Raw genomic sequence first — 23557 nt, 5'->3', positions numbered from 1 at the left:
CTTTCTGGCTTCACAGGGATTTGGTGTGGTTACACAAGTATTGCGTGACTTTTTTTTCCCCGTTTTTGGTGAGTTCTATTACGACTTCATGCATGCTGTCGTGTAAAATCAGAACACCCGATGAACTGAATTGCAAACAAAAGCACCCGTTTTTGTCTTGTAACCACCGGAAGCGAACAATACATGACGGCTGCTAACTTGACCAAAGCGGAAGTGGGCTGTTACATCCAATCCGGGAACTAAAAGTCACAAGTGACTTACTACACAAAGAAATCAATGCCAAATTACGGTCTGCGGTCGCTGTATGCCTTCAAATTGGGTGTAAAACGACACCTGGCCGAAGCTGCTTTTAATTTTTGTTGTTTTAATAGCTTTTAACCTGTTAACGTAGCCCCCGAGTTAGCTGAAAGGGTTTTGCAATGGAAGACAAACAAACAAAGCGGACACAGCCGGACGGAAGCCAACAGCCGACGGTAAGGAGGATAAATACACTGAACTAAGACGTTCATGCGCGCGGTTGACGACTACAGTTTGCGAGTAACGAGTGCCGTCCTGTTTGTGTTTTGTGTTAGAATCCGTGGAACTTGATGATCAAACACAGGCACGTCCACAGGAGAGGACGACGCTCACACATGGCCGTCAGGTAAGGACAGCAATACAAACAGAAAAAGAAAGCCGCCTTTGCAATTTTGCACACTTACAGAGAGGAGGTGATGCTGAACATGTCGGGGTGGCCCCCTTTCACATTTGAACCAGTTCGTCCCGATTCCTGGTAGCTGCGAATCGGAATAGGCACTCAACCGTACCATTTTTAAGTACTTGCGTGTGTGCTTATGGTAATAAACGTGAATTTATTTTGTAATAAAATAAAAAAGTTTTCAGTTAACGTTTTTAATTCTAAACTTCGACAAATATCAAAACATCATGAATTTAAAACGGCCGCACGAACAGTTTGAACCCAGCCTAGACTCAGCCAAAGCAAATAAATAAATACATAAATACACGCGCGTGCGTGTGAATCTGTAGTTACACAGACCCGCAGGTGTCCATGGACCTCCTGAGGGCGGTTCTTCAGCCGAGCTTCAATGATGACATCATGGCCGTGTTCAGGAAATACCACATGGTATGGTGTGTGTATGTGTGTGTGCGTGTCCTCGCGTCTCTGACGGAGTTGTGTTGTCATCGTGCAGTTTTTTGAGAAGGCGGCACACAACGTGAAGGAGAACGTCGGAGACGAGGTGCACACGGATCAGCTCATCAAGGACGCCTGCAGGAATGTTCTGGAACATGTAAGAGTGTAATTTGTGTATGTGTGTCTTGCTTTGTGAGAGTGCGAGTATGTGTGTCTGACTGAGTGTGATTGCGTTTGTGTGTTCCTTCGTGTTTGTGTCTGTGCGAGTGTTCTGTGAAACTGAGGCACACTGTGTGTGTGTGTGTGTGTGTGTGTGTGTGTGTGTGTGTGTGTGTGTGTGTGATTGCCATGGTTACCACCGCAGGCCAAAGTTTTGTTTCCCGAAAGTGATGTGAAGAAGCCAAGTTCTGAGGTGACCATCAAGGTAAGACAGATGAACTGGGACCATCTTTGCCAAGTCATCTTGAAGTCTGATTTTTGCTCGCCTGTTCTGGTGTGTTGTGCCTTTAGCGTTCTCGAGGTTCTGAAGAAAACTGCAGCCAAAGAGGAAGTCCAGTCCCCAAAAAGGTACGTTCCGAGGCATATTTTGCATCTTCAGCCACTTGACTCCTGCAGCACTGGATGATTTTCCGGCATGATGGGAGATGTCACAGAATTTAAATCAAAATTCACGTCTGGACTTGGACTCGGTCACAACAGAACCTAGAACCTTCTAACCTGTTGTTAGAAGCCATTCAGAAGTTGTGTTTTGGTTGTTTGTCCTTCTGCTGAACCGGATGGCGCTTCATCTTGAGGTCACTAACTGATGGCCGCACATTCTCCCACAGAATGTTAGCTCAAGAGCAATATTCATGTAGCCGTCCAGGTCCTGGTTGCGTAGAGCAGACCTAGCCCGTCGCACTCAATCACCAGCACCATGTTTGACTGTCGTGAGGGAAGACATTAGGGAAGTTGGTGTTAGAGGAGAAGATGCAGAAGTGAGACTTTGAATAAAAAGGATGACATGCTGTGGCCACCCCTAACAGGATGAGCCCAAAGGGGGAAAAGGAGGTGTGTGCAATTGTCTTTTGTTTGAGAAATTCACACCCCGAGAAACTATGCTTTTAAATAAAAACTTGAGAAGAGGGCAAATCCTTTTTCATGGCACTGCACTCGACCCGTCAAATAGTCACGTGGTTGCGTGGCGAACTCACGTGTGCTGTTGTGTGTTTTTTCATGTCGTGCGTTTGTGTGTTTTAGTCACACAGATACTGATGTCGGAATTTTCTGCGTGTCTCTCGGTGTGTGTGCATTGTTGCCGTTCTCAGAGAAAGAACCGCATGAGCGGCGCCATGGCGTCTGACCGATCTTTGAACGTCTCCGCTCAGTGAGTATCACAGCACATGAGGATGATATTGATGATGACGAAACAGACATAGTGAAAAGTTTGTGTGTGTGTGTGTGTGTGTGTGTGTGTGTGTGTGTGTGTTGTCAGCGTGAAGGTGAAGTGTGAAGCCATCAAAAAGGAAGGACCCAAGGTGACATGCTAACACATATTTGCTTTTAGCTGTTACGCTAGGGAAGACAATTTTTGTTAAGTCTGACAGCTGTTTTAATGCATTTTTGGGTGCGGAATGCAAAAGGGATCTCTGTGTTTTTGTATCAAATCCAGTTTTTGAGCTATCGGAGCAATTATAATTTCTAATCAGCATAAAAATTTACAAAAGACATTCCTTTCCCAAAATGGCTCCCCGGTGTTACCATTCTCACCATCATTACGAATAATGATTGTGTTGTTTGTGACATGTAGTGGGAACCGTCCAGATTGAATGAAAGCAGCACGTTTGTTTTGGGCTCCAGAGCTAACAAGTAAGGCAGCATCCCTCCCCACATCTATGACCAGAATTAAATACAGTAGTGTGTTTAAAAAGCCTTCATTTTCTGTTACAGGGCCTTGGGGATGGGCGGGACCAGAGGGCGAATTTATATCAAACATGCTGACCTCTTTAAGGTAAACACACACACACACACAAAGCCCGGATGCCAGTGTTGGGATGTGCGTGTTCGTTGTAACACGTTGCGCGTGTGCTTGTCAGTATGCGGCGGACACAAAGGACAAGCAGTGGCTGGCCGAGCGTCATCACATGAGGGCAACGGGCGGCAAGATGGTGAGGCCCAACGGCAGCGGCTACCACCGCGGTGACCACAAACATTGACGACTGTGCGCACGTGTACTTAATCGCTCAGGCCTACCTGCTGATCGAGGAGGATGTCCAGGATCTGGCGCGCGGTGACGATTACAAGTGAGTGGCGGCGTCATGCTCTGTCGTCACAGTAACGTGGACACGCCTCATGCCAAATGTGTGCACAGGGACTGCCCGGACGTGAAAATGGACGAGATGAAGCCGTTCTCGGTTCCTCTGTGGATGGTGGAGAAGATGCAGAGGGCCATGGAGGCGCAGAGGGACACGGAACTCTGAAGGTCCTCCAAGTGTATTAAAAAAAAAAAAAAAAAAAGACTAAATGACAAAAGTTGTGCTTCTCAAAGGGTGGGGCTTCGGCTCCCTCTAGTGGTATTTAAAAGAATGCAATGAATCTACTCCAGCCCGTTCCCCTCCAAAAAGCCCCCAAATCAGTTCGTTTTTTTTTCACTACGCTCAACACTGCGGTTGTGCCTAAAATCATATTTGCACGCCACAAAATGCGCATGCAAACCACAAATACCCCTAATGTGTTGTCCTGCCTTCATTGCTTCTATTGGCGGTTGGCCAAAGCAGCCCCATAGGGCACTGGCGCTCCCTGCTGATGTTGTCCTTACACTCCAAGAACATTTGATTGATTATGCGTGCGGTGGAAGCGTCTTAAGTACACTCGTGTAAAAAAAAAAAAGTAACGTCATAAGTGGCCTGTCAAACAAGGGACACAGGGCTTGAAAAACAATTTCCCCAAAGGGCGTCACCCTGACAGATCAGCTCATCTTTGCATGGAAACGACAAACCTTCATCATGTTTCTCAAAAGAAATGATAGTGTAGTTACCAAAAGGACATTTTTATTTGACTTTGCAACACAAATGGAAATTATTTACAAGATGAAGTGGAAGTGACATCACGATGGAAGGCTGGACGGGGTCACTCGATGCCTTCCTGTTTGTCCTTGATGGCCACCCGGAAACGTTCCTCCAGCAGGGAGAGCTCGCTGATTAGATCAGTGATGGCGTTGGTGAAGGCTTCCTGCCACACAGAAGCATTAGGCAAGCCGTTCAATGGTTATCGAGTAAGGTGTGCAACTTTATTGGCCCCTGGTGGCTGAAGATAGAGGGCAGACATCTTAAGTTGCCACTGTTACTGGTTTGGTTTTGGCTGGATGAAAACGCATCAGGGAATGTTTTATACCAGGATGACTGTTGCACGGTGAGCAACTGAGTAGCACGTGCGCCTCACAGAGGAGGGGTTGTGGGTTTGAATCCAGCTCCAGCCTTTGTGTGTAGTTTGCCTGTTCTCCCCGTGCCTGTGTGGGTTTTCTCCAGATACTCCGTTTTTTTCCCACATTCCCAAAAACATGCATAGTCGGTTGATTAAACACTCTAAATTGTCCCTAGATGTGAATGTAAGAGCGAATGAGTGTTTCTTTTTGTGCCCAACGATTAGCCAGCAACCAGTTCAGATGAAGCAGAGCAATTTTTGCGTAGTACTCTGAGATAGACCTAAGAGCACAATTGCAATCGCGTTTTTAAGTGTGCATGTTGCACTCCTCCCAAGCTTTTTGGTACAAGCGATGGTGACATTTTCACCGTGGAGACAGAAAACAACGTGTCAAAATCAATGCATTCCATTTTGGTCCACTTAGTGATTGGCAACATTTGATGGCTGCCAGTGGCTTTGCTTCTCCCGACGGCGAGTAAGTGGCATTGTGAGGCCATCCTACTTACGACGTCTTAGTTACTTTACGTCCCGTCATGTAAGTTACAGTCTACGTTCCCGTTCCAGCAGGCGTGTGGGTTGGTGCATTTTGCTTATTACTTGTGGACTGTAGTCAGGCGTTGTCTGCACCCTGATGACGATCTTGTGCTCCAGGGGATGAGGAACTTTGTATCCGGCGAAGAGAACCTGAGGATCCTTCAGCAGCTGCCTGGCTCGCGAAAGAACAAAAGCGAGTGAGCGTCACTCCCGCTGAGTTCATCGTTAAAACACAAAACAGCAACAAATGGAATTTGGGCTCATCGTCTCGGAGTTGTTTCGACACTTGAATGTGGTGATTTGCCATTTTGCCGTGAGGTTTTTGTCTATGATCACTAAGGAGTACCACTGGGTGCTCCACGGCGCGACGTCGCTCGGTTAGCAATTTAGCGGGCTTCTTACGCTCGTATGATGTTGCCCAGCGTGTGGTCCTCCTTGTTGAGCGTGAATAGACATGAGTTGGGCACTTTGGTGTCCTTGGTGATGGTGATCTTCTTCTCGCCCTCGAACAACAAGAACGACTCGAATGCGGGAGGTGCGTTCATCTTTACGTCTGACAAGCTAGTGAGCCGAGCCGGCGGAAGTACGACTTTCCGCCAATTGGCGCTTCCGTCTGCGTGCAGCTGCGTAGCGCCCCTGGATGGATTGGAGCGCAACTTCAGAAAACGGGGAAACCAACACCCTATCTTTTAATTATGAAATACGGACGAGTACAGCATGACGGAAGGACAACATAGAAAATACATCCTAAAAAGTGACAAGCGAAGGATGAAACACGAGTCAATCAAACATGAATGAATTAATGCAAAATCAATCTGGGGTGGATTGGCAATCCCAAATAGAGGAGAAACAGTTTCGGGATGCACAGAACAGAATGAGCAAGATATGTAAACGTGTTTCTTGAACTTTTTAATACAGTGTTTTATTGGATAAATGTGGAGAGAAGTCCTTATTAGCAAGAACATGTATTTTTGGTAAACGCCAGACTTTTTCCCCGAAAACCAACAGACTCTTGGCAGTGTTCAAATTCATTGGCTCGGCCGAAAAGTGCGGTCATCGTGGGAGGCAACCTGTGAATTTGGACACAGACGTTGTCCTTATTTGCAATGGGAGCCATTTGTCACGGAAAGATATGACATTTATTGACAATATCTTATATTTTTTGTCAGCGTGTTTTCTATCCTGTTTTTGATCAACACAGCTCTCATGTAAATGTTTTACATTACCGTTGGGCGTACAGTGTCTCATTTAAATACTATATATTCTAAGAATAAAGTTGTGAATTCTTCCCTTTGAAGATGATGTTATTCGGAGTTCGGTTTCATCCACTTCCGGGTGTTTCTTGTCCAATCGCAACGTCCGCCCCTTGAAGCAGGCGCTGTCATTGGTTAGCAAAAAAAAAAAGACGTCTGCGTTTGAAACTCGACCGCCGATTGGCTCAGCGCGCCAGTGTCGTCCGTTTAAATCGGGAGCGGCACTGTGCTGGGCAAGTGGTAGCCCTAAGTCTTTTTTCGCTTTTCTTTCGCCTTTTGGCTTGACGCAAGTTCATCGACAGACGCCACGGTGAGTTCGACAAACTAAGCAAGCGCCGGATTGGAGTCAAAGCATGTGAACCATGATGTTGAACGCAAATAAACTAGGCGCTAGCTTGACTCGCTTAGCCGATTTAGCTAACGACAAACGTTTCTTGTAGCCAACACAACCCTCGACGTGCAGTCGTCCCACTCGTTCGAAAGTTGAGGAGCGAGCGACGCGTTGATCTGGGCGTTTGTGTACTCAGATTCGCGGGGCTAACGTTTCCAAATCGGCTGTCACGATCGCCTTCAAGAAGACTTCGCCAAATTCAATTTTTTAACATTTCAAAGTGGGACTTGAAGTTTGGCCTTTAATCTTAGGCTTTTTCCTTTGACCTATAAAATACGATTTCATTCTCGAGGTGCCACACTTAATCCGTTTCATTCAGCACTTGATTGGATTGATCAAGGAATGAATTAAAGGAATTAAACTAATTTGATGAAGTAGTTTTGAAACCTTAACTTCAATCCTCCGGTTTCACCCCCTCAGCAGTCTGTCGTCTTCCATGAAAGCAGATTGGCTATCTTTGGGCGATTTTTCCAAATAAGCCTTGGAAAACAATCAGCTGATTTTCACACGTATGTTACAGACCAAGCTAGTCATTGAGCCATTTCGTTTACTACACTATTACTTTGAAATCATGTCCTGTTTTTCAAGAAAATTATGGGAAGTGATTTTTTTTCAATCCGATTCATCGGAAAATAATCAATAGAGTCATAGTCACTTATTCAAAGAAGTGTTAGTTGCACCTCCAGATTTGCTGTTACATTTCCACATTTCAAGTTGGGCTTTTACAAAGTTGCCTTGTCCAAGCCACATGCTGGATTTTTGTTTATGTGCAGCTCAGAGCTGACCGATGGCCTCTCAGAACTTGGACCCCGCTGCCTCAGCTGGAGGCGCTGCTGCCGCCATGAAGGGCAGCGAAGCTGGTGGCAACACTACCAAAGGATCGGTCACCAAACGGTGTGTACGGCGGTGTAATTGTTCATCTTGTCTAATTTGTGCCATTATTGGCTCCAGCAAATGAAAGCATGAACATGAGTCATTGGCAGGCATGTGTGTGAGGAACGACTTTTCAAAAATGCACTCCTGATCAAAAGATAAACATGGTCTTGATTCTGTTTTGCAGGCTCCAACAGGAGCTGATGACCCTGATGGTGAGTGCACTTCCTTTTTCATGTCAAGTAATGGCACGCTTTATTGCAGTTTAACTTCCAGACCACACGGGGCAGTATGGAACAGATGTCGCATGTGCGCCATTGCATTCAACAATAGCTGTCACCTTTGAATGCATTGGTGAACAATATTTGTTCATACAGTTTGTAATCTTTTAAAAAGAAGCTTGTAGCAATTTCATAGGTAATTTTTTATTGGATAAAAAAAATACAAAATTGACCAATGTTTTTTGCTGATTTTTCTCCACGTTGTTAACAGATATAGTATTATCAATCACATGCTCGGAAAATACAATTTATCAGATTTTTCAAAGTGACTCATTTACACATTTTTTCCTGTACCTGATTCTAATTACAATATATTCGGAGATGATTGAACTTGAAGTGGTTTCCTTGTTTGTGTGCATGCTGAGCGCAGATGGCGGGTGACAAGGGAATCTCGGCCTTCCCCGAGTCTGACAACCTCTTCAAATGGGTGGGAACCATCGACGGCGCCTGCGACACGGTAGGGTTTGGCGAGCAGCCGCCGGTGTGGGCGGTCAAACAAATGGCTGACGGCTGTGATGCCGCAGGTGTATGAGGGTCTTCGCTACAAGCTGTCGCTCGACTTCCCAGCCGGATACCCGTACCAGGCGCCCCGTGTGCGCTTCCTGTCACCGTGTTTCCATCCTAACGTGGATGAGCACGGCTTCATCTGCCTGGACATCCTCAAGGACAAGTGGTCGGCGCTGCTGGATGTGCGTGCCGTCCTGCTGTCAATCCAGAGCCTGTTGGGAGGTAAAGCTCTCTTGGCCCGGCCTCCGTGTCCGCTTCCTGCTGCGTGCTCACCCGCATCCTCTTGGCTTTTCCTTCCAGAGCCCAACAATGAGAGTCCGCTTAACGCCGCAGCCGCTGCGCTTTGGCCAAATCAAGAAGGTGGGTTGCACAAACAAGGGGGCGTTGTATTTGTTCAACTTTATTTTTTGCATTTTTTTTGCGAAAGACGCAAGGGTGAAGGGAATTTCACATCTAACTGCCCCCCCCCCCTGCTTTCAGCTTACAAAGCTCATCTGCACTCAACGTTCCGCATGTGAAGCTGCTCCACTTTTCTTTTTTTTTTTTTAAATCTGTGTGCGTTTTTGTGTTTGTACAGTATTTTTATGTTTGTTTGCCTTTCATTCAATCAATAAAGTTCTTAATTCAACACATTGCTTGCCTTTTCAACATTTTTCTTTTTGGAGCACACACAAAATTCACTTTTGTATTGTGTGATTGGAACAGTAAAATCCCAAATTTGTTCCTTTATTCCAACTCTTTTCGGTGACATTGGTCGCACTTTATCTCGCAAGAGGTGGAGCGCGGCCCCCACCTTCCCCTCTCCAACTGTTAATAACCCAACTAAACTATTTGCAGTTCCTTAGCAGACAATACTTGTACAATTTGAATTATGAAAACAAAAATTTCCATAAACTAACTTGACGTCTTTTAGAGTACCCCTAAGCTGCTGAACAAGTTGCCTGCCATAAAAGACCCCAAATTCAGCACCAAGACACCCCCGGCCCCTCACACGCCCTCCCTTTAAAACCCAATCAAAATGTTGTCCAAGCACGTGGCACGAGCATTTCATCATTCTGCCTGTTCCTTGACAACATTGGTATGGATAAATGGACCCAATTTTTTTGGTTGGGGAGCACATAATCTTTCATTCAAATAAGTGACATTGGATCATTTCGGGCGTGACATCAGATGATCTCTCAATGGTTGGAAAAAACTGGCCCACATCACATTCAAACCACAGCTCTGTTGTCCTGATGCATAAATTCAGCCAAGGGAGCACCAGAGGTTACGATAGTGTGAAGATTCCAAAGCCTGCTCAAACAAAACCGCCCTCAATTTGAAAATGGAGCGACGGCTACGACCAGGCGCAGCCGAGGCCCGAGCGTGCCGATGGCCGGCAGCAGACAGATGACTCCTCGGCGGAGGCCTCTTCCAGCCCTTCTTCGGCCTCCTCCGTGATTTCGCCGCTCGTCGGCTGCGTGGCCTCCACTGACCAGAATGCTACAGGAACCTAACGGGAACACGCCCACTTTCCATCAGAGGGAGTGTGAGCCAGAATGTTTGTGCATGCATCCGTGAGCGTGTGCTCACCCTGAGCTGCATGTCGCTCATCATCGCTTCCAGGCTATTGAGGTGTTCCTGAAGACCCGACTCCTGATGGAGGTCATCCACGTCGGAGGCCAACCAGGGCATCCGAACCGAGGCGGCCCTCGTGGCCACGCCCACCACGCCGTCCAGACACCCTAAAGGAGGCAACAGGTGACATCATTATCGGTCCACCAATCATGCCGGGCGGTCAGGCTGTGCTGACCTGTGTTGATCAACGAGCGACGGTCCTTTTGCTGGCCCAGTGGGAAGCGCACAATCAGGTCGCCAACTTTGCGCAGGTCCCGCAGGAAGTTCTCCATGGCGGACAGGAAGTGGACCCACACGCGCTCCAGCTCTCGTCGCTCTGCTGAAGACGCAGGACCCGCCGGGCCCGAGTTGCAGTTGGACAGGAGATGCGTGAGATGGCAGGACAGGCCTCCACCGAAAAAAAAAAAAAAAAATTACTTGGGGCATTAGTCAAAGTCAAGCAATCAAATATGAGTGCCTGAGTCAGGATGTGTGTGAGGGCTTTGAGTGAGTGAATGAGTTAGGTTGTGAGAGCATCATGTGCGAGCAACTGAATGAATTAGAGTGAGAGAGGGTAGTCTGAAAGCAGGATATGCCTGAGTAGGTGATTAAGTTCCTTGGCAAGAGAGGGGTATATATATGAGAGAATGAGTTATTATATCCAAGAGGGTATATGTCACCGTTGGCGACGTTTGTGGCGAGCGCCCTGACGTGTGCAATCTCGCGCCTTAGGAAGGCGCAGTCGGCTGAGCTTCCCAGTGACACCGCCAACTGCTGGAAACACGAAGTGAGGCGCACCAGCGTCTGGAAACAGGAAGTGACCCGCGCCAGCCTCTCTTGGGCGCGCTCGCCACCATCGTGCCGCTCGCTCATGATGACCTCCGACCCCTGCGCCTAATCGACATCAGCGGAAAGGTGGTAAGAACTTGGCATTTTCTGTGGTGGCACACAATGCACAAAGTCAAAATGAAATGATTTCAAAATGAAATTTGACATGGGTGTGGATTTTGGTGATTGTGGTGTGAGTTTGCCAAGGCATTAAAACAGAGAGGTCAATCTGTCACCAACGGATGGCCGTTTTCTGGAAAATTACGGACTAGGTACCAATGGAAGCGAGTTTTCGTGCTTCACTTGGATTGTCACTGACCACATCAGTACCGATGAACCTTCTCAGCCCGTCAGTGACGTTTCGCACCAGAAAAAAGAAAGGTTTCACGGGATAGCTTTCATGAGAGAATTTATCACATTTCAGCCTGTTAAGGTATCACGAATCAATGTGATAGTTGTGATCATATCATCACTTTGTAACATGAAAAGCTAATGTGTGATTTCTGCATTGGGTAAAACAAAACCAAGCAATTACTTCGGGTGCGGTCGAGCGGCGGAGTCCTCTTTGTGTCTTGGACAACAAACACCCTCTTTATGTAACTATACTAAAAAGAAAAAAGCCACCTGTGTCTAAAGAGTCAAGGTTTAGGCACACTTTCGTACATACTTTGTTTTATCTTGTCCCATGTGGACATCAAATTTACCATTTCTCAAACATATGACCATGAAACTTACAGAATCTTATCAGAATGTGATGTTTATCACAGTGAAATGTGAAACTGGCCAGATTCTAACATGATATTCAACTTTCTTTTTTGCAAGTGCTGGAAACTGCTTGAAAAAAAGCATTTTAATTTGGAGGTATGATAAGAACTTGGATCATCTGGATCCCTGCACCAAAATGTTGAGGATCAAAAACGACGCGCGAGTTAGTTCAAGTTCAAGCGCGAGCTAGCTACCTGTGGGTTCTTGCGTCGCTGGTGAGCTGCTCCTCTCTCCGGTGTTCCTCTTCTCCTACTCTCGTCTTCCTCCTGCTCGTTTTGTTGTTGTTCTTGGTCTCCAGGGTCACTGGTCGCCTTGACAATTGGCGCCAGTGGGCCAAGAGCAGCTGAGGCCGTCAAGCCGGGACGCGTTTGATGCTGACTCCTTAGCGTGGCCAAAAAGATTCTCTCCATGACGTGGTTGGAACAGGAGTTGTTTGGAGAAAGCTTAGTAGTTTTTATTCATTTCATTTTCATCGTGTTGCACACAAATGTTAGCTGAGCGACTAGCCTAGCTTAGCAATAAGACCAGGAACATTTTCCATTTTCTATTGACCGGCCGGGTAGGTTCTCTTTATGGGCTTTTGGGGGGAACTCCAAATCTCTTGGGCTTTTTTGCCCTCAATGTCCTGTGATATTATTTTTTTTTCTTGTCACTTACAACAAGAATCAATTATTCTGACTTTTTTGGGGAACCTATCCCCCGTTTTTTTTTTTTTTTTTTTGTGACACACCCCCTCCAGAAATGATATATAGTGAGAGTAAATGTGTGGCTTTTGCCTATTCCGGTCAGGCCCAGTCGCTATCGTTTTTGTTTGAAAGCTAAGCTAGCTCCTTGCCGCCTGCCATCTCTGTGCCAAGCTAGGCAAGCAGCACGTCTGCCATGTGGTGTGACGCGTGTGGACAAAGTTGTTTAGGTGACGCATGAGTTATGGATGGCTTTCAGACCAAGTAAAAAAAAAAAGAAAGAAAAAAAAAAAACACATGACAGTCTGCTTCCTGTTGTCCAAAAAAATGGCCCCAAGCCTGGCATGACAATCAAAGTATAGCATGTTACTTTCACATTGTCTGGATGAGAGTGCTCCATTTGCCGACGCAGTTTTCCAGGAATCATCCTCATATTATCAATTTGTAATTTCCAGGCAGATTACACTAAAAAGGATTTTTTTTTTTAAGAAACCAGTGCACCTGAGGAAGAACAACCTACCAGAGACAAAAGACGTGACAGACGAGGTGAAGTGTGGCTACATTCAAATCTTTTAAAACTGCAAATTCCCCATTGAATTCCTGGCCGCCAATGAGTATTCTGACCGCACGTCATGTCTACATTACCGCTAACAATGTCAGGATTTTGAGTGGCCCTGGCGACGCACGAGGTGCTTGGCGGTCACAGCGAGTGCTAGTCGTCTTCCGCAGACGTGATGGCGATGGTGGCGTTGTCGCGGCGACGGGTGGCGAGCGCCTGCAGTAGCTCGTGGCACAAGCACTGGCAGAAGCCGTAGAGGACCAGCAGAAGCAGCGTGGACGGGACCAGGCTGACCAGCAGCACGCCCGGCCACATGTGAGCCATCATCAGTAGGTAGATTCCCACTGGAAGCGAGCTGAAGTACACCTGGAAGAACGTGCGTACGTACACACACACACACACACACACACACACACACACACACACACACGCACACACACACACACACACACACACACACACACACACACACAGCCATGAACACTAGCGCATAGAAAACACACTGGTGGGAATAGAATGCCCTTAAGGAGAGATACAGATTCAAAAAACCCAAGCAAACAAACCAAAAAAAAAAATCTAATCAAGTTTTTGGACCAGGATCTGACCAATCCATTGGGTATGTTTTGGTATTTTTTTTTTTGCCAATTTTTGCAGAGTGCCACCCCCATTAATACACAACAACATAAAGTAATAAAATTCAAGCTGACCATTTTTTAAAACATTTTACAACTCAGGGCAAAGATCATGGTGATTTTTCTTTGTTGTGAAGAAATACTAAAGGAATAAGATTTGTAAAACAGTCAAATGATCTGTTTGTAATTCATATCTTTATCATTGTAAGCATTAAGGGAACAAAAAACACCCCAAAAAACTAATCTTATTCATTATTTTTTTTTAAACTGTTTTTGTCTGCCAAATATCGAATCGGCATCAGCCTTCAAAACAATTCGAAGTGGTTGGACCCTAATGTCCATGTGGTGATGTTACACCAGAGGACTAACCATACACAGCGCCCCCAGCAGGCAGCGGGGCAAACGCCGAGACGTCCAGGAGCCGCACTTGCGGGTGGGAAGGTCGCAGGCCAGTGAGTCCTGGCTGGAATGCCGCCGGTATAAAGCGACCGCCTCCGCCGCATTGAGCGTCCTCAACTCGTCTGAAGACGGCGAGTCAGCCGGCAGCTCCATGATGGTGATCACCAGGCAGTCCGAAGAGCGCGGTGTGCGGTCCGCGCCTGAACATACCACATGCATAGACGTTGAAAACAAATGATCACAGCACAAAGCAAATTGTATTGTGGCGGATTGTGTCCTGCCCAGAATTCACGACACCTCAACTCCCCAAATACGATACTCATATTAGTGGTTCTACGCAAAGGATAAAGAATACACTACATTAATGGAGTAGTTACAGTATTTTGTCAGTGTGGATGTTGTTACTGTACTGTTTCTGTTTTACTCCATTGCTTAAAGCGGCTCAACATCGACGCTAATTGCCCTTTTCATTTAAGCTTCCGGAGCGAAAAGCTAAGCTAATGTGGTTGAAACTCCACGTGAGGCCTAATTGTAAAAACTCTTGACTCGTATCGGAAGGCGGATGATTTCACCTCTCAGCGAGTCGGGGTTGAGCACAACTTCTCTGTGCGGAACGCCTCCTCCGCCTCCTCCTCGCCGAGCCCGCTCGCCACATGACAGGACTGCCAGGATGTGGCGGTCGTCCTCCATCAGCCAGACCTTGACAAAGGCAAACGAGTACCAGGGACCGGGAGAACAAGATGAAAAGTGAGAAAAAAAGAAGAAATGGAAGAAACGGGAAGAAGGAAAAGGGAGAAAAGGAAGGAGAGGAGTAAGAAAAGGAGGAAAAAGAGGAGAAAAAAGGAAGGTAGAAGAAAAGAAGTCAAGGATGGAGGAAGAAAAGAAAGAACGTGAAATTAAGAAAAAGAGAGGGCATTACCTCTTCTTGTGGGAGGTGAGTCTGGTGACGGCAAAAGGGACAAATGAGGACGGATGGAGACGACTCGCCTGGATGACAACGTCAAACACGTGAGACTCAAGCGACAGTGGAAGGCTTCTCGTCACTTTTGCGACTCATATGTTAGCATGGCAAGTGCTAGCATGCTAGCATCCATTCTGGAGTCAGATGACGATGTCACATGGTCACCACTTGTCTTGGCGATGCGATGTGGATGGAAGCAGAGCAAACGTTGACATGTTTGTATTTGATCAATTCTCCTGAAAATATTCGTGTATTCAAGTACACGTATCCAGCGCCGACAGTCCCAGATACTGACCTCCAGATACATCTTAGATTCTGTAAAGGGGTGGAGTGCCCCCTCAGGTCGGGGATAAGATCCTGGCCCAAGTGGAGGAGTCCAAGTAACTTGGGCTCTTCTTCACAAGTTAGGGGAGCTCGAAAGGCGGTTGATTTATTTGACACGCGATGAGTAGTCGATGATGATGAGCTGCAGGAGCGGACTCACCCGTGTCCAGCATCCTCTTGAGACACTTGGCGCACACACGGTGCAGACACGCCAGAACTTTGGGCTTGCGGCTGCGAGTGTCATAGCGATTGTAGCAGATTTTACACTCCAGCTCGTCCAGCGTCACCACCAGCGACTCGGTCCACCTCGTCATCTGCACGCAGGCGTCCCGTACATTGGCGGCGGCACCGTCCAAACTGGGGCGACGGCGTATCTCACCTGGCCTTGCGGCTCCCGGCTCGGCTCCGTCTTCTCACCCCGCCGGGTCATCCTGTCGGCTGTCTGAGGCAGAAGGCGCGCGATGTCACTTCCCGGTGACGGCATCCAAGGTGGAGACGCTCGGCCATCTGCGAGACATCGGCGTCAATCGTCATGGCGATGCACTCGTGCATGACGTGCATGAGCATTCTTCCGTGTGTGTGCATCGAGTGAAGTGCAAACGCACACAAGCACGAACATGCAACAGTGTCGTATATTTTGTAGCGGCAAGCGGCAGTTTTTATGTGAGCGCGACCGAGGGGACATGACGGATGTTGCTAAGACAACAGCTTCACTGAACAACATATCAGCCAATAAGACGAGTCCAATTCGGTGACGCACTGCTATCAATCATGGTCATTTTCTTTTCTTCCTGATTATTCAAAAAAGAGATCAGATTATGCTCCCTCACTTTCACTGGAGCCGGAGGGAAGCTGTGACTTCATCATTGAATTTATGACATCATCAGCGACCACAAGCTGAGTGGTCCAAATAGCCACGGTGGCGTCTTGCATGTTCATCTCGGTGAAGATTTGTGTGCCACCCCCTCCTCCGGAAAAAGACTTGTGAGAAGGTTCACAGGCCTCCCCAACAAAGTGTACGGTGCGTGGGCGTCTGTGACGTCACATAACGCGATCCAACAGAGAAATGAACGCAGGGACGTAGAGGTGCAGCGGGAACAATCGTGTGTGAGTCACTTTACCACACGTCGGGTTCGCTTGCTCACCTGATGTGCGTGCACGGTCGACTTGTTGACAGCTGTCAATCAATCACTGTTGGAGGCTGACGTAATCAATCCCTCGCTTCTTTCCTCCGTCACGTCATCTCGTTCGGCGATTGCTCGGCGAGCCCGGCGGCGCGCGTTCGCGCTTGCGTGCGTCGCGGTGACTCACTGCAGTTGCCGCGGCGGCTGCGCGCGCGGGATCCCGGGTTACCATGACAACTGGCCCACAGGGCGAGGGATGGCGACGCCTCCGCAATCAATCAACTCGTGACCACACAAGAACGTTTGTCCTCCAGTGATGACGTCACTTAAAGCCTCACTTTGTTTTCTTAGGATCGTTTTGCGAAAATAAAATGTCATGCATTTTGGGGGGGATTTTCATATGCTTTATTAGTTGCATTATATTTTTGTTTCTCTGGTGTTGTAGTGGTACACTCGCCTGACTTGTGTGCGGCCAGCGTGGGATCGGTTCCCACTCACTGACGGTATGGGGTATGAATGGTTATTTACCTCTGTATGTGCAGGAACGTCTGACTGTCGCTCTTGTGTGACGGGAGAAGTTGGGAGGCGGTGCATATGTTCAGCGACGTCATTTCCGGTAAGTCTTTCATTAAAGACGGGCCCGGCGGGATTCCCGCGGCCTAATTTTTTGATTTTTCCTAGTGTCCTGAGAATCCGTCGTCAATCGGAGCCATCAGAACCGCAAACATGGTGAGTGTGTTTGGACATTCAAGTTGACTCGATGAGCACTTTCGCGCGATCGCCATTTACGTCATTTTATACCCCAGTTTGCCGCTCGATGGATGGACGGTTTGATGGCGGCTGGGCGCGAGAAGCCGAAAGGCTCTCCCGGCCCGACAAGTTGGAGCACTTGGCCTTTCAGTCCAAACTCTTTCAGTCTTTCTATTCTTCTTCTCCTCCAGAAGAAGAAGTGGAAGACTTGCGTCCCATTGTAGACATTGTTGGACTTTGCTTGAGCTTTGTGCTGTTAGCATGGCGGCCGGCTAGCATGACGGCTAGCCGGACAACCAACGTTCGAACAACGTCGCTTGTCCAGTCTTTCAACCTTCGTCCTGCAAATTCGAAAAAAGTCAGCGAAGGAACTGCAAATTGAGTTATACGCAAAGTTGTTATGGAAGCAAATCGGACAGCAACCTTTCATCCACAACTCATTCATTTGGTTGCACAAAGTGGACCCTCACTTTTACTGAAGAAATAAATGGATCGCCAATCAAAACATTCGTTCTCTAGTCTACATTTAAACCGAGCTTCACGTTTGAGCTGCAGCCAGCGATTATTTATTGTCGAATTAAAAATAGAAGTTTTTTTGGCTGTTGTGCGCATTTTTTGAGGGAGAGTTAAACACATTTGGGTAAATGTTTTGTTTCTCTCCCCAATATTGCAGGGGGTCATCATACCGGTGGATATTCGGTTCTCCCGGGTACTTTTTTCACCTCACTAATGGAGTCAGCTGTGCAACTAAGTGGTGCGCACAGGCTCGCCACTGACATCTAAACGATGCCACAGTTTTCTGCCTAGAGAGACAAACAAGCATAATAACTGACAAATTCAGACACACTAAGTGAGCACAGTAATGAAATTGTGAAATACACCTTTATTTGTACAGCAAGGAGCATCTGATGTTTATTCGGTACATGCATCGAAGGCTCGACACAAAGGATACATCACTAGTACTAACAAGTGCCGCCCTTGAGACAGTAAATATGGTTGTCCTGTACCGCCCCAAAAGTGCGCCCAAATCTCTGCCGGTGCGACCAATAGAAAAAGTGGGTCACACCAGTGCTTTCAGTGTAAAAGTTCGTGTAGAGCCCTGAGCACTTTCTGTTGGCATTTTTTTGCGCTGTTTGAAAGTGTTTCCTGTTTCTTCCATAATGATGAATGGCAAACATAATGGCTGGCGAAAATTTCCCCTGTGAGTGATGGGTGTTTTTTTTTATTCCCCTGTGAGTTATGGGTTTTTTTTTTTTTTTTTTTCTCCTTCCCCAGACTGTGGGCAAGAGCAGCAAGATGCTGCAGCACATTGACTTCCGCATGAGGTGCATCCTGCAGGATGGCCGCATCTTCATCGGCACCTTCAAGGCCTTCGACAAGCACATGAACCTCATCCTATGCGACTGTGACGAGTTCCGCAAGATCAAGTAAGCTACCCCCCGTCCGGCGCCAATGACTAAACTCTACTGGGCATCCTAATTTGCTCTTCGTGCGCCCGCACAGGCCCAAGAACTCCAAGCAGCCCGAGAGGGAGGAGAAGCGAGTCCTGGGCTTGGTCCTGCTGAGGGGGGAGAACCTGGTCTCCATGACGGTGGAGGGCCCGCCACCCAAAGACGTAAGCTTCTTGTGGCACTTTTTTTTTTGTTCAATATGTTGATATTGGTCTTATAAATTTGAAATGTTTTTCATGCGACTTAAGAACTTTGTTTATTCCTCTTATCATAAATTTGATCGTCGACTTTGACTTCCTGACCGTCCTTTCCTTTCCCCACCCATCAGACGGGCATTGCTCGTGTTCCTCTGGCAGGCGTGGCTGGCGGTCCCGGTGTGGGGCGGGCGGCAGGCCGCGGCGTGCCGGCCGGTGCTCCGATGCCGCAGGCTCCTGCTGGGTTGGCGGGACCCGTGAGGGGAGTGGGCGGTCCTTCACAACAGGTAAGGCACATGTTAGCGCTGGCGTCCGCTTGGGCTCCTGACCGATTTTGGTGTTGCTCCCGCAGGTGATGACGCCGCAGGGCCGAGGCACCGTTGCTGCCGCCGCCGCGGGGGCTAGCATCGCAGGGGCTCCCACACAGTATCCGCCCGGACGAGGTGCCCCGCCTCCAATGGGCCGTGGAGCACCGCCTCCTGGTAATCGAAGTATTTTGATTGAGGAAAACGGCCCATAAGTCTTGTGAACAGTCAAGTGTCCTGTCTGTGATTTGCGTCTGTTGTTGTGAGCATTTCGGACTGAAAAGGAGTTGATTTTATCCACAATGTATTTCTTCACTGAATCGGTGATTGGAATTTTATTCTGTCAAGCATTGACCTCAATACGTCCACATTCATTGCGCCCGAATACAATGTCCAATTATTATTTTTGGAGTTAAGCTGTGGATGGTCCTTGTGCGCAGGTATGATGGGTCCCCCCCCTGGCATGCGGCCGCCAATGGGTCCGCCCATGGGAATGCCCCCAGGAAGAGGGGCTCCCATGGGCATGCCCCCCCCAGGCATGAGGCCTCCTCCCCCCGGCATGAGAGGTAAGCACCTCGTCATCCGCGCCGTGGACAATTCCACAAGCGAAATCCATCATATCCTCATCTGTTTTTTTCTGTGGCAGGACCGCCTCCTCCCGGCCTGAGACCGCCCCCACGTCCTTAAAAGACACGCGCACTGTACAAATGTTGCTTTTGTTTTCTTGATGGTTTTGACACTTCGTTTTTTAATAAAGGTGGATGTTTGCCTCGTGCAGAGCAGATTTATTTCGATGGTAACCACTTGATTGATGTTGGCCTACATTTCAAACATTCAAGCAGGTTCTCCGATAATTGAATTGAATAAAACTTTATTGTCAAATGTGCTACAGCACAGATGAAATTTCTTCCCTCTCATCATAAAACAAGAGGAGCCGCTGCAGGTGTCCGCGCCACTATCAAAGAAAATCTTGTGATCTTGTGAAAACACTTGTAGATGTACATTACCGAACATATGCGCCACCTCCTAACTTGTACCGCTCACACAAGAGCAATACTTGCCCTTTCCTCGTTAAATTCAAAATGCTGAAAAAAATGTACACTGGTAAAGAAGTGAATGACTAAAACTTCATGATTAAAAATAAATGTAAAGAGCAGCAAATGCAATTGTCGATAAGGAATACATAAAACTAGAACTAGGTCAAGCTCAAGGTGAACTTTTATTTCAACCAAACAAAAATCACCATATGAAATCTAAAAAAATACAAAGAAAGAAAAGGTGAGTAGGTGAAAATCGGAAGGTCAGAAGCAAAGCTTATTTCTCACAACTGCTGTGCTGTACATGTCACATAAGCCATTGTGTTTAGTTGACATTAAACTACTGGACACTTGAATCTTCTGTGATCGCTTTAAAGCGATGTGAATGAACATTCCACACATCAAGTTTGATACGTAGAAAAAAGGAAACACCCGAAGTACAACACAATACGAACAAAATCCTGCATGAGATTTCATTAGTTGCATATAAGTCAGAGGTAGTATAAAATAATGAGTTCTGTGGAACAGAGGACTCTGAAGGCAAACTGTCAATTCAATAAAATACATTACAATAAAACTTAAAATGTCAAGTAGCAAACTCGAAAAAAAGGAAGTGGGAGAAGTGTCACGTGCACTCTTTACTCGTTTGGCAATCCCCCAAACACGTGACCCAATATAACGATCAGTCACGCGCTTTTCGTCGAGCGGTCATGTGATCCGGAAGCAAAACGCGAAGACGAAGGTAAGACGACACTCGAGCTTGCCTTCTGTGGCACACTTCTTGTCGTTGGCACAAATTGAGCCTCTAATTGTTGTTGGTGTTGTTGTTAGTTGTTGCGCGAGAGTCGCGACGAGCTACTGGGTAGACCTTAGGTCACTTTGCTAACTTTGCTGTCGAACTGGCGGAGAAGTGTCGCCGCCGTTGCCTTCTCCTTTGATGTTTCTCAACTGATACAGTGTTGCAACTTCAACACATTCCAAAAAGTCAAATCATTGAGGGCTTCACCAAAAGATTATTTTGATAATCAATTAATCTGTCCTCTGCATTGTCCCTGAATAGTATTAAATCTCTTTATTCAAATTGACAGTTCAGAAAATGCACAAACAATAAGGAATTATGATTCATTGGCTGGTTTGGTCCGGAACGTGTCAGAAAATGACAAAAATGTTAATCGTCCTATCAAAACAAAAGCAAATATTTTATTTTGATTCAACTTCTAATCCGTACATATTTATGGAGGACTACAGAAACTGATTATTTACTCTTGAGAAGCTGCAACTCAAGAGCATTTTAAAATTTAAAAAAGTAAACGTTTCAGCGCCTATCAAAAATAATTCTCAATTCATTTTGATGATTGGTTAGTTGTTGATCAGTCATTTAATCGTTGCAACGTTACAGTCAGTCAACCACATCGATTGACCGCAAACGTGCGGGTGTTTTCTAATGGTGTAGCTTCCTGTCAGATGGCGGCGGTGGCGCTGTTGTACTTCTTGTTGGCGAGTACAGCGGCGGCGGCCCCGGCCGACGACGAAGTTGTCAACCTTCCCGGGCTTCCCAAGCAGCCCAGCTTCCGGCACTTCTCAGGATACTTGAACGTGGCGGACGGGAAGCATTTGCACTACTGGTGAGCGTACCCGAACCGCAGGCGTATGACACACGTGACGCTGCGTACTCACACTCAGCCGCCCACTTCCTCCCGGCAGGTTCGCGGAGTCTCAGAATTCTCCGGCATCCGACCCGGTCGTGCTGTGGCTCAACGGCGGTCCCGGGTGTAGCTCGCTGGACGGGCTGCTGACGGAGCACGGACCCTTCCTGGTAGGTGGTGACGGCACGTGTGTCAAATTTCGGTCGGTGCCTTGAGGTACCTGCTCCTTGACTTGGGAATGTTGCCAGATGCTAGCCGACTCTTGGAAGAATTTTTGTTGCCTTGACATATGAGCAATATTTGAGAGATGAGAGACAGACTGCGTACTGTTTCAATTGGGCATCTCTGGGTAGCACTCCCTTTTGAAGTCGTTTTGTAACACGGCCGTCTTCTGGCTTGTGCAGGTGGAGGATGACGGCGCCACCCTGAGAGAAAACCCGCACTCCTGGAACAAGGTCACGACCCCTCGTGGATGTCTGGCTTTGCTTGCTTTGCGACCTCGCTCCTCCTACTTGGAATCGCCTCCAGGACTGCACCACAAAGCTTTATTAAACAAACAAAAAAAAAAATTGAGATTCAGTTCCCTGTTTGGTTTGTCGCATTTCAGAAAATTGTCTTATTTTGAAAATTAGCCGGAATCATTACAGAAATCTGAGAATATTTTCTGATGACCATCTGAAATTCTGAGGAATCGGACAACCTGAATTAAAAAAATAAATAAATAAACGATCTAAACAATTATCCCCCCAAAAAAGTGTATTTTGATAATCGATTAGTCGTTGATTAATCATTACACCTCTACAAACCAACATTACACTGTCGTTGTCGTTGCTGATGTGCGTTGTGGCGCTTTCAGATCGCTAACATGCTGTACCTGGAGTCTCCACCCGGGGTGGGCTTCTCATACTCTGATGACGGCGATTACGCCACCAACGACACAGAGGTCAGCAGGGTCACACCACCCGTCCGTCAATCATGGCATCTTGCTCATGGCTTTCATTGTTTTTTTTTTTTTTCCCAACGTGGCGCATCTCAGGTGTCCATGCTCAACTACTTGGCGCTGAAGGAGTTCTTCCGTCTTTTCCCCGAGCTGAGTGCCAACCCGCTTTTCCTGACGGGAGAAAGCTACGGCGGCATTTATCTGCCCACGCTGGCCGAGAGGGTGATGGAGGACGACACCCTCAATCTTCAGGTGAGCCTCACCGGCGGCGGCTTCATGAGGTCATCGGCCGCCGGGTGGCCATTTGAAAGCAAGAGATCATGTCCGCCAATTCATCGGCTTTGCTTTGGGGGAAATGTCTTTCAGCAACTAGGAAATTATATTTGAAGACATCTGTCCGAAGTGTAAAAGGAAGCTAACCCCCCCTGTTGTTGGCGTCGGGTGAAGCCTGAAGAAAAAAACAAAAACAAAACAGCACTTCACAAAACTACATTGAAGCGATTCATGGCAAAAGCCGGAAATTGACTCATTTTGGACCTTGGGGGAAAATTGGCAAAACATGTTAAAAAAAAAACGTTTGCTAAGTACTCATTTTCTTATTTGGAAAAGTGTTGGGCCCGATTGCTTAACTGGCTGTATTTACAGTGGGGAATAGGGACCGGGACGGCCTGCAAATAATGAATATCTGCTTATTATTGAGGCCCACTGAAATGCATTGGCTTAGTTTGAGTTACGATAAGAAGCTTTTGTGCGCTCAGGGCATGGCGGTTGGTAACGGGATGTCCAGCTACGAGCTGAACGACAACTCGCTGGTGTACTTTGCGTACTACCACGGCCTGCTGGGAAGCCGCCTGTGGAGCCGCCTGCAGGCATCGTGCTGCACCCAAGGCAAATGCGACTTCCACCAAAACCCCAATGTCAACTGCTCCGACGCCGTGAGTGTGGCCTATTCTTTCGACCCCCCCCCCACCCCACAACAAACACACAAAC

At 47.3% G+C, this 23557-nt stretch overlaps 7 protein-coding genes across 11 annotated transcripts in view; 4 read left to right on the top strand and 3 right to left on the bottom strand.

Annotated features, from left to right (window-relative positions):
• The first annotated feature begins 191 nt into the window (after positions 1-191).
• Positions 192-3628, top strand: LOC109522401 (deoxynucleotidyltransferase terminal-interacting protein 1). 2 transcript variants are annotated; one of them, XM_019880934.1, is made up of 13 exons: positions 192-473; positions 573-643; positions 1027-1123; positions 1191-1289; positions 1497-1556; positions 1643-1699; positions 2440-2498; positions 2607-2649; positions 2922-2980; positions 3062-3122; positions 3208-3279; positions 3359-3414; positions 3483-3628. In XM_019880934.1, exons 1-13 carry the CDS (start codon positions 420-422, stop codon positions 3589-3591), a joined length of 897 nt encoding a protein of 298 aa, XP_019736493.1. In that variant the 5' UTR covers positions 192-419; the 3' UTR covers positions 3592-3628. The 2 variants fall into 2 exon arrangements, with proteins under 2 accessions (XP_019736493.1, XP_019736494.1); XM_019880935.1 differs by lacking the exon at positions 192-473 and having other exon boundaries at positions 1027-1130.
• Positions 3629-4142: 514 nt separating this feature from the next.
• On the bottom strand, positions 4143-5818 carry polr2j (RNA polymerase II subunit J). Of its 2 annotated transcripts, none has more exons than XM_019880943.1 (3): positions 5471-5692; positions 5132-5240; positions 4143-4342 (listed from the first exon to the last, which is right to left on the bottom strand). In XM_019880943.1, the coding sequence occupies exons 1-3, from the start codon at positions 5611-5613 to the stop codon at positions 4241-4243; spliced, it is 354 nt and encodes a 117-aa protein (XP_019736502.1). In that variant the 5' UTR covers positions 5614-5692; the 3' UTR covers positions 4143-4240. The 2 variants fall into 2 exon arrangements, with proteins under 2 accessions (XP_019736502.1, XP_019736500.1); XM_019880941.1 differs by lacking the exon at positions 4143-4342 and adding an exon at positions 4715-4919 and having other exon boundaries at positions 5098-5240; positions 5471-5818.
• A 672-nt stretch (positions 5819-6490) lies between these two features.
• On the top strand, positions 6491-9005 carry LOC109522403 (ubiquitin-conjugating enzyme E2C). The gene is made up of 7 exons (XM_019880940.1): positions 6491-6631; positions 7486-7606; positions 7773-7800; positions 8237-8323; positions 8391-8595; positions 8674-8733; positions 8854-9005. Exons 2-7 carry the CDS (start codon positions 7500-7502, stop codon positions 8889-8891), a joined length of 525 nt encoding a protein of 174 aa, XP_019736499.1. The 5' UTR covers positions 6491-6631; positions 7486-7499; the 3' UTR covers positions 8892-9005.
• Positions 9006-9420: 415 nt separating this feature from the next.
• LOC109522123 (regulator of G-protein signaling 9-binding protein) lies at positions 9421-11992 on the bottom strand. The gene is made up of 5 exons (XM_019880421.1): positions 11757-11992; positions 10650-10857; positions 10166-10378; positions 9946-10097; positions 9421-9865 (listed from the first exon to the last, which is right to left on the bottom strand). Exons 1-5 carry the CDS (start codon positions 11970-11972, stop codon positions 9710-9712), a joined length of 945 nt encoding a protein of 314 aa, XP_019735980.1. The 5' UTR covers positions 11973-11992; the 3' UTR covers positions 9421-9709.
• Positions 11993-11994: 2 nt separating this feature from the next.
• Positions 11995-16641, bottom strand: LOC109522122 (E3 ubiquitin-protein ligase RNF182). Of its 3 annotated transcripts, none has more exons than XM_019880418.1 (7): positions 15951-16236; positions 15500-15627; positions 15281-15434; positions 14755-14822; positions 14408-14534; positions 13806-14035; positions 11995-13170 (listed from the first exon to the last, which is right to left on the bottom strand). In XM_019880418.1, the coding sequence occupies exons 1-7, from the start codon at positions 16057-16059 to the stop codon at positions 12958-12960; spliced, it is 1029 nt and encodes a 342-aa protein (XP_019735977.1). In that variant the 5' UTR covers positions 16060-16236; the 3' UTR covers positions 11995-12957. The 3 variants fall into 3 exon arrangements, with proteins under 3 accessions (XP_019735977.1, XP_019735979.1, XP_019735978.1); XM_019880420.1 differs by lacking the exon at positions 15951-16236 and adding an exon at positions 16266-16641 and having other exon boundaries at positions 12001-13170; positions 15500-15688; XM_019880419.1 differs by lacking the exon at positions 15951-16236 and adding an exon at positions 16266-16640 and having other exon boundaries at positions 12001-13170.
• Positions 16642-16837: 196 nt separating this feature from the next.
• Positions 16838-19744, top strand: snrpb (small nuclear ribonucleoprotein polypeptides B and B1). The gene is made up of 7 exons (XM_019881446.1): positions 16838-16973; positions 18270-18421; positions 18498-18609; positions 18774-18926; positions 18992-19121; positions 19385-19510; positions 19591-19744. Exons 1-7 carry the CDS (start codon positions 16971-16973, stop codon positions 19629-19631), a joined length of 717 nt encoding a protein of 238 aa, XP_019737005.1. The 5' UTR covers positions 16838-16970; the 3' UTR covers positions 19632-19744.
• An 889-nt stretch (positions 19745-20633) lies between these two features.
• ctsa (cathepsin A) overlaps positions 20634-23557 on the top strand; it is a 6492-nt gene continuing 3568 nt past the window's right edge. Inside the window, exons 1-7 of the mRNA XM_019881385.1 lie at positions 20634-20723; positions 21446-21606; positions 21686-21797; positions 22032-22082; positions 22484-22570; positions 22664-22819; positions 23326-23502. Coding sequence (XP_019736944.1) covers positions 21446-21606; positions 21686-21797; positions 22032-22082; positions 22484-22570; positions 22664-22819; positions 23326-23502 — 744 coding nt within the window. The 5' untranslated portion in view covers positions 20634-20723. The remainder of the gene's footprint in view (positions 20724-21445; positions 21607-21685; positions 21798-22031; positions 22083-22483; positions 22571-22663; positions 22820-23325; positions 23503-23557) is intronic.

Source organism: Hippocampus comes, unplaced genomic scaffold (assembly GCF_001891065.2).
Source record: "Hippocampus comes isolate QL1 unplaced genomic scaffold, H_comes_QL1_v1.1 scaffold68, whole genome shotgun sequence".
Lineage (NCBI taxonomy): Eukaryota > Metazoa > Chordata > Actinopteri > Syngnathiformes > Syngnathidae > Hippocampus > Hippocampus comes.
This window is presented reverse-complemented; position numbering and strand designations above follow the sequence as displayed.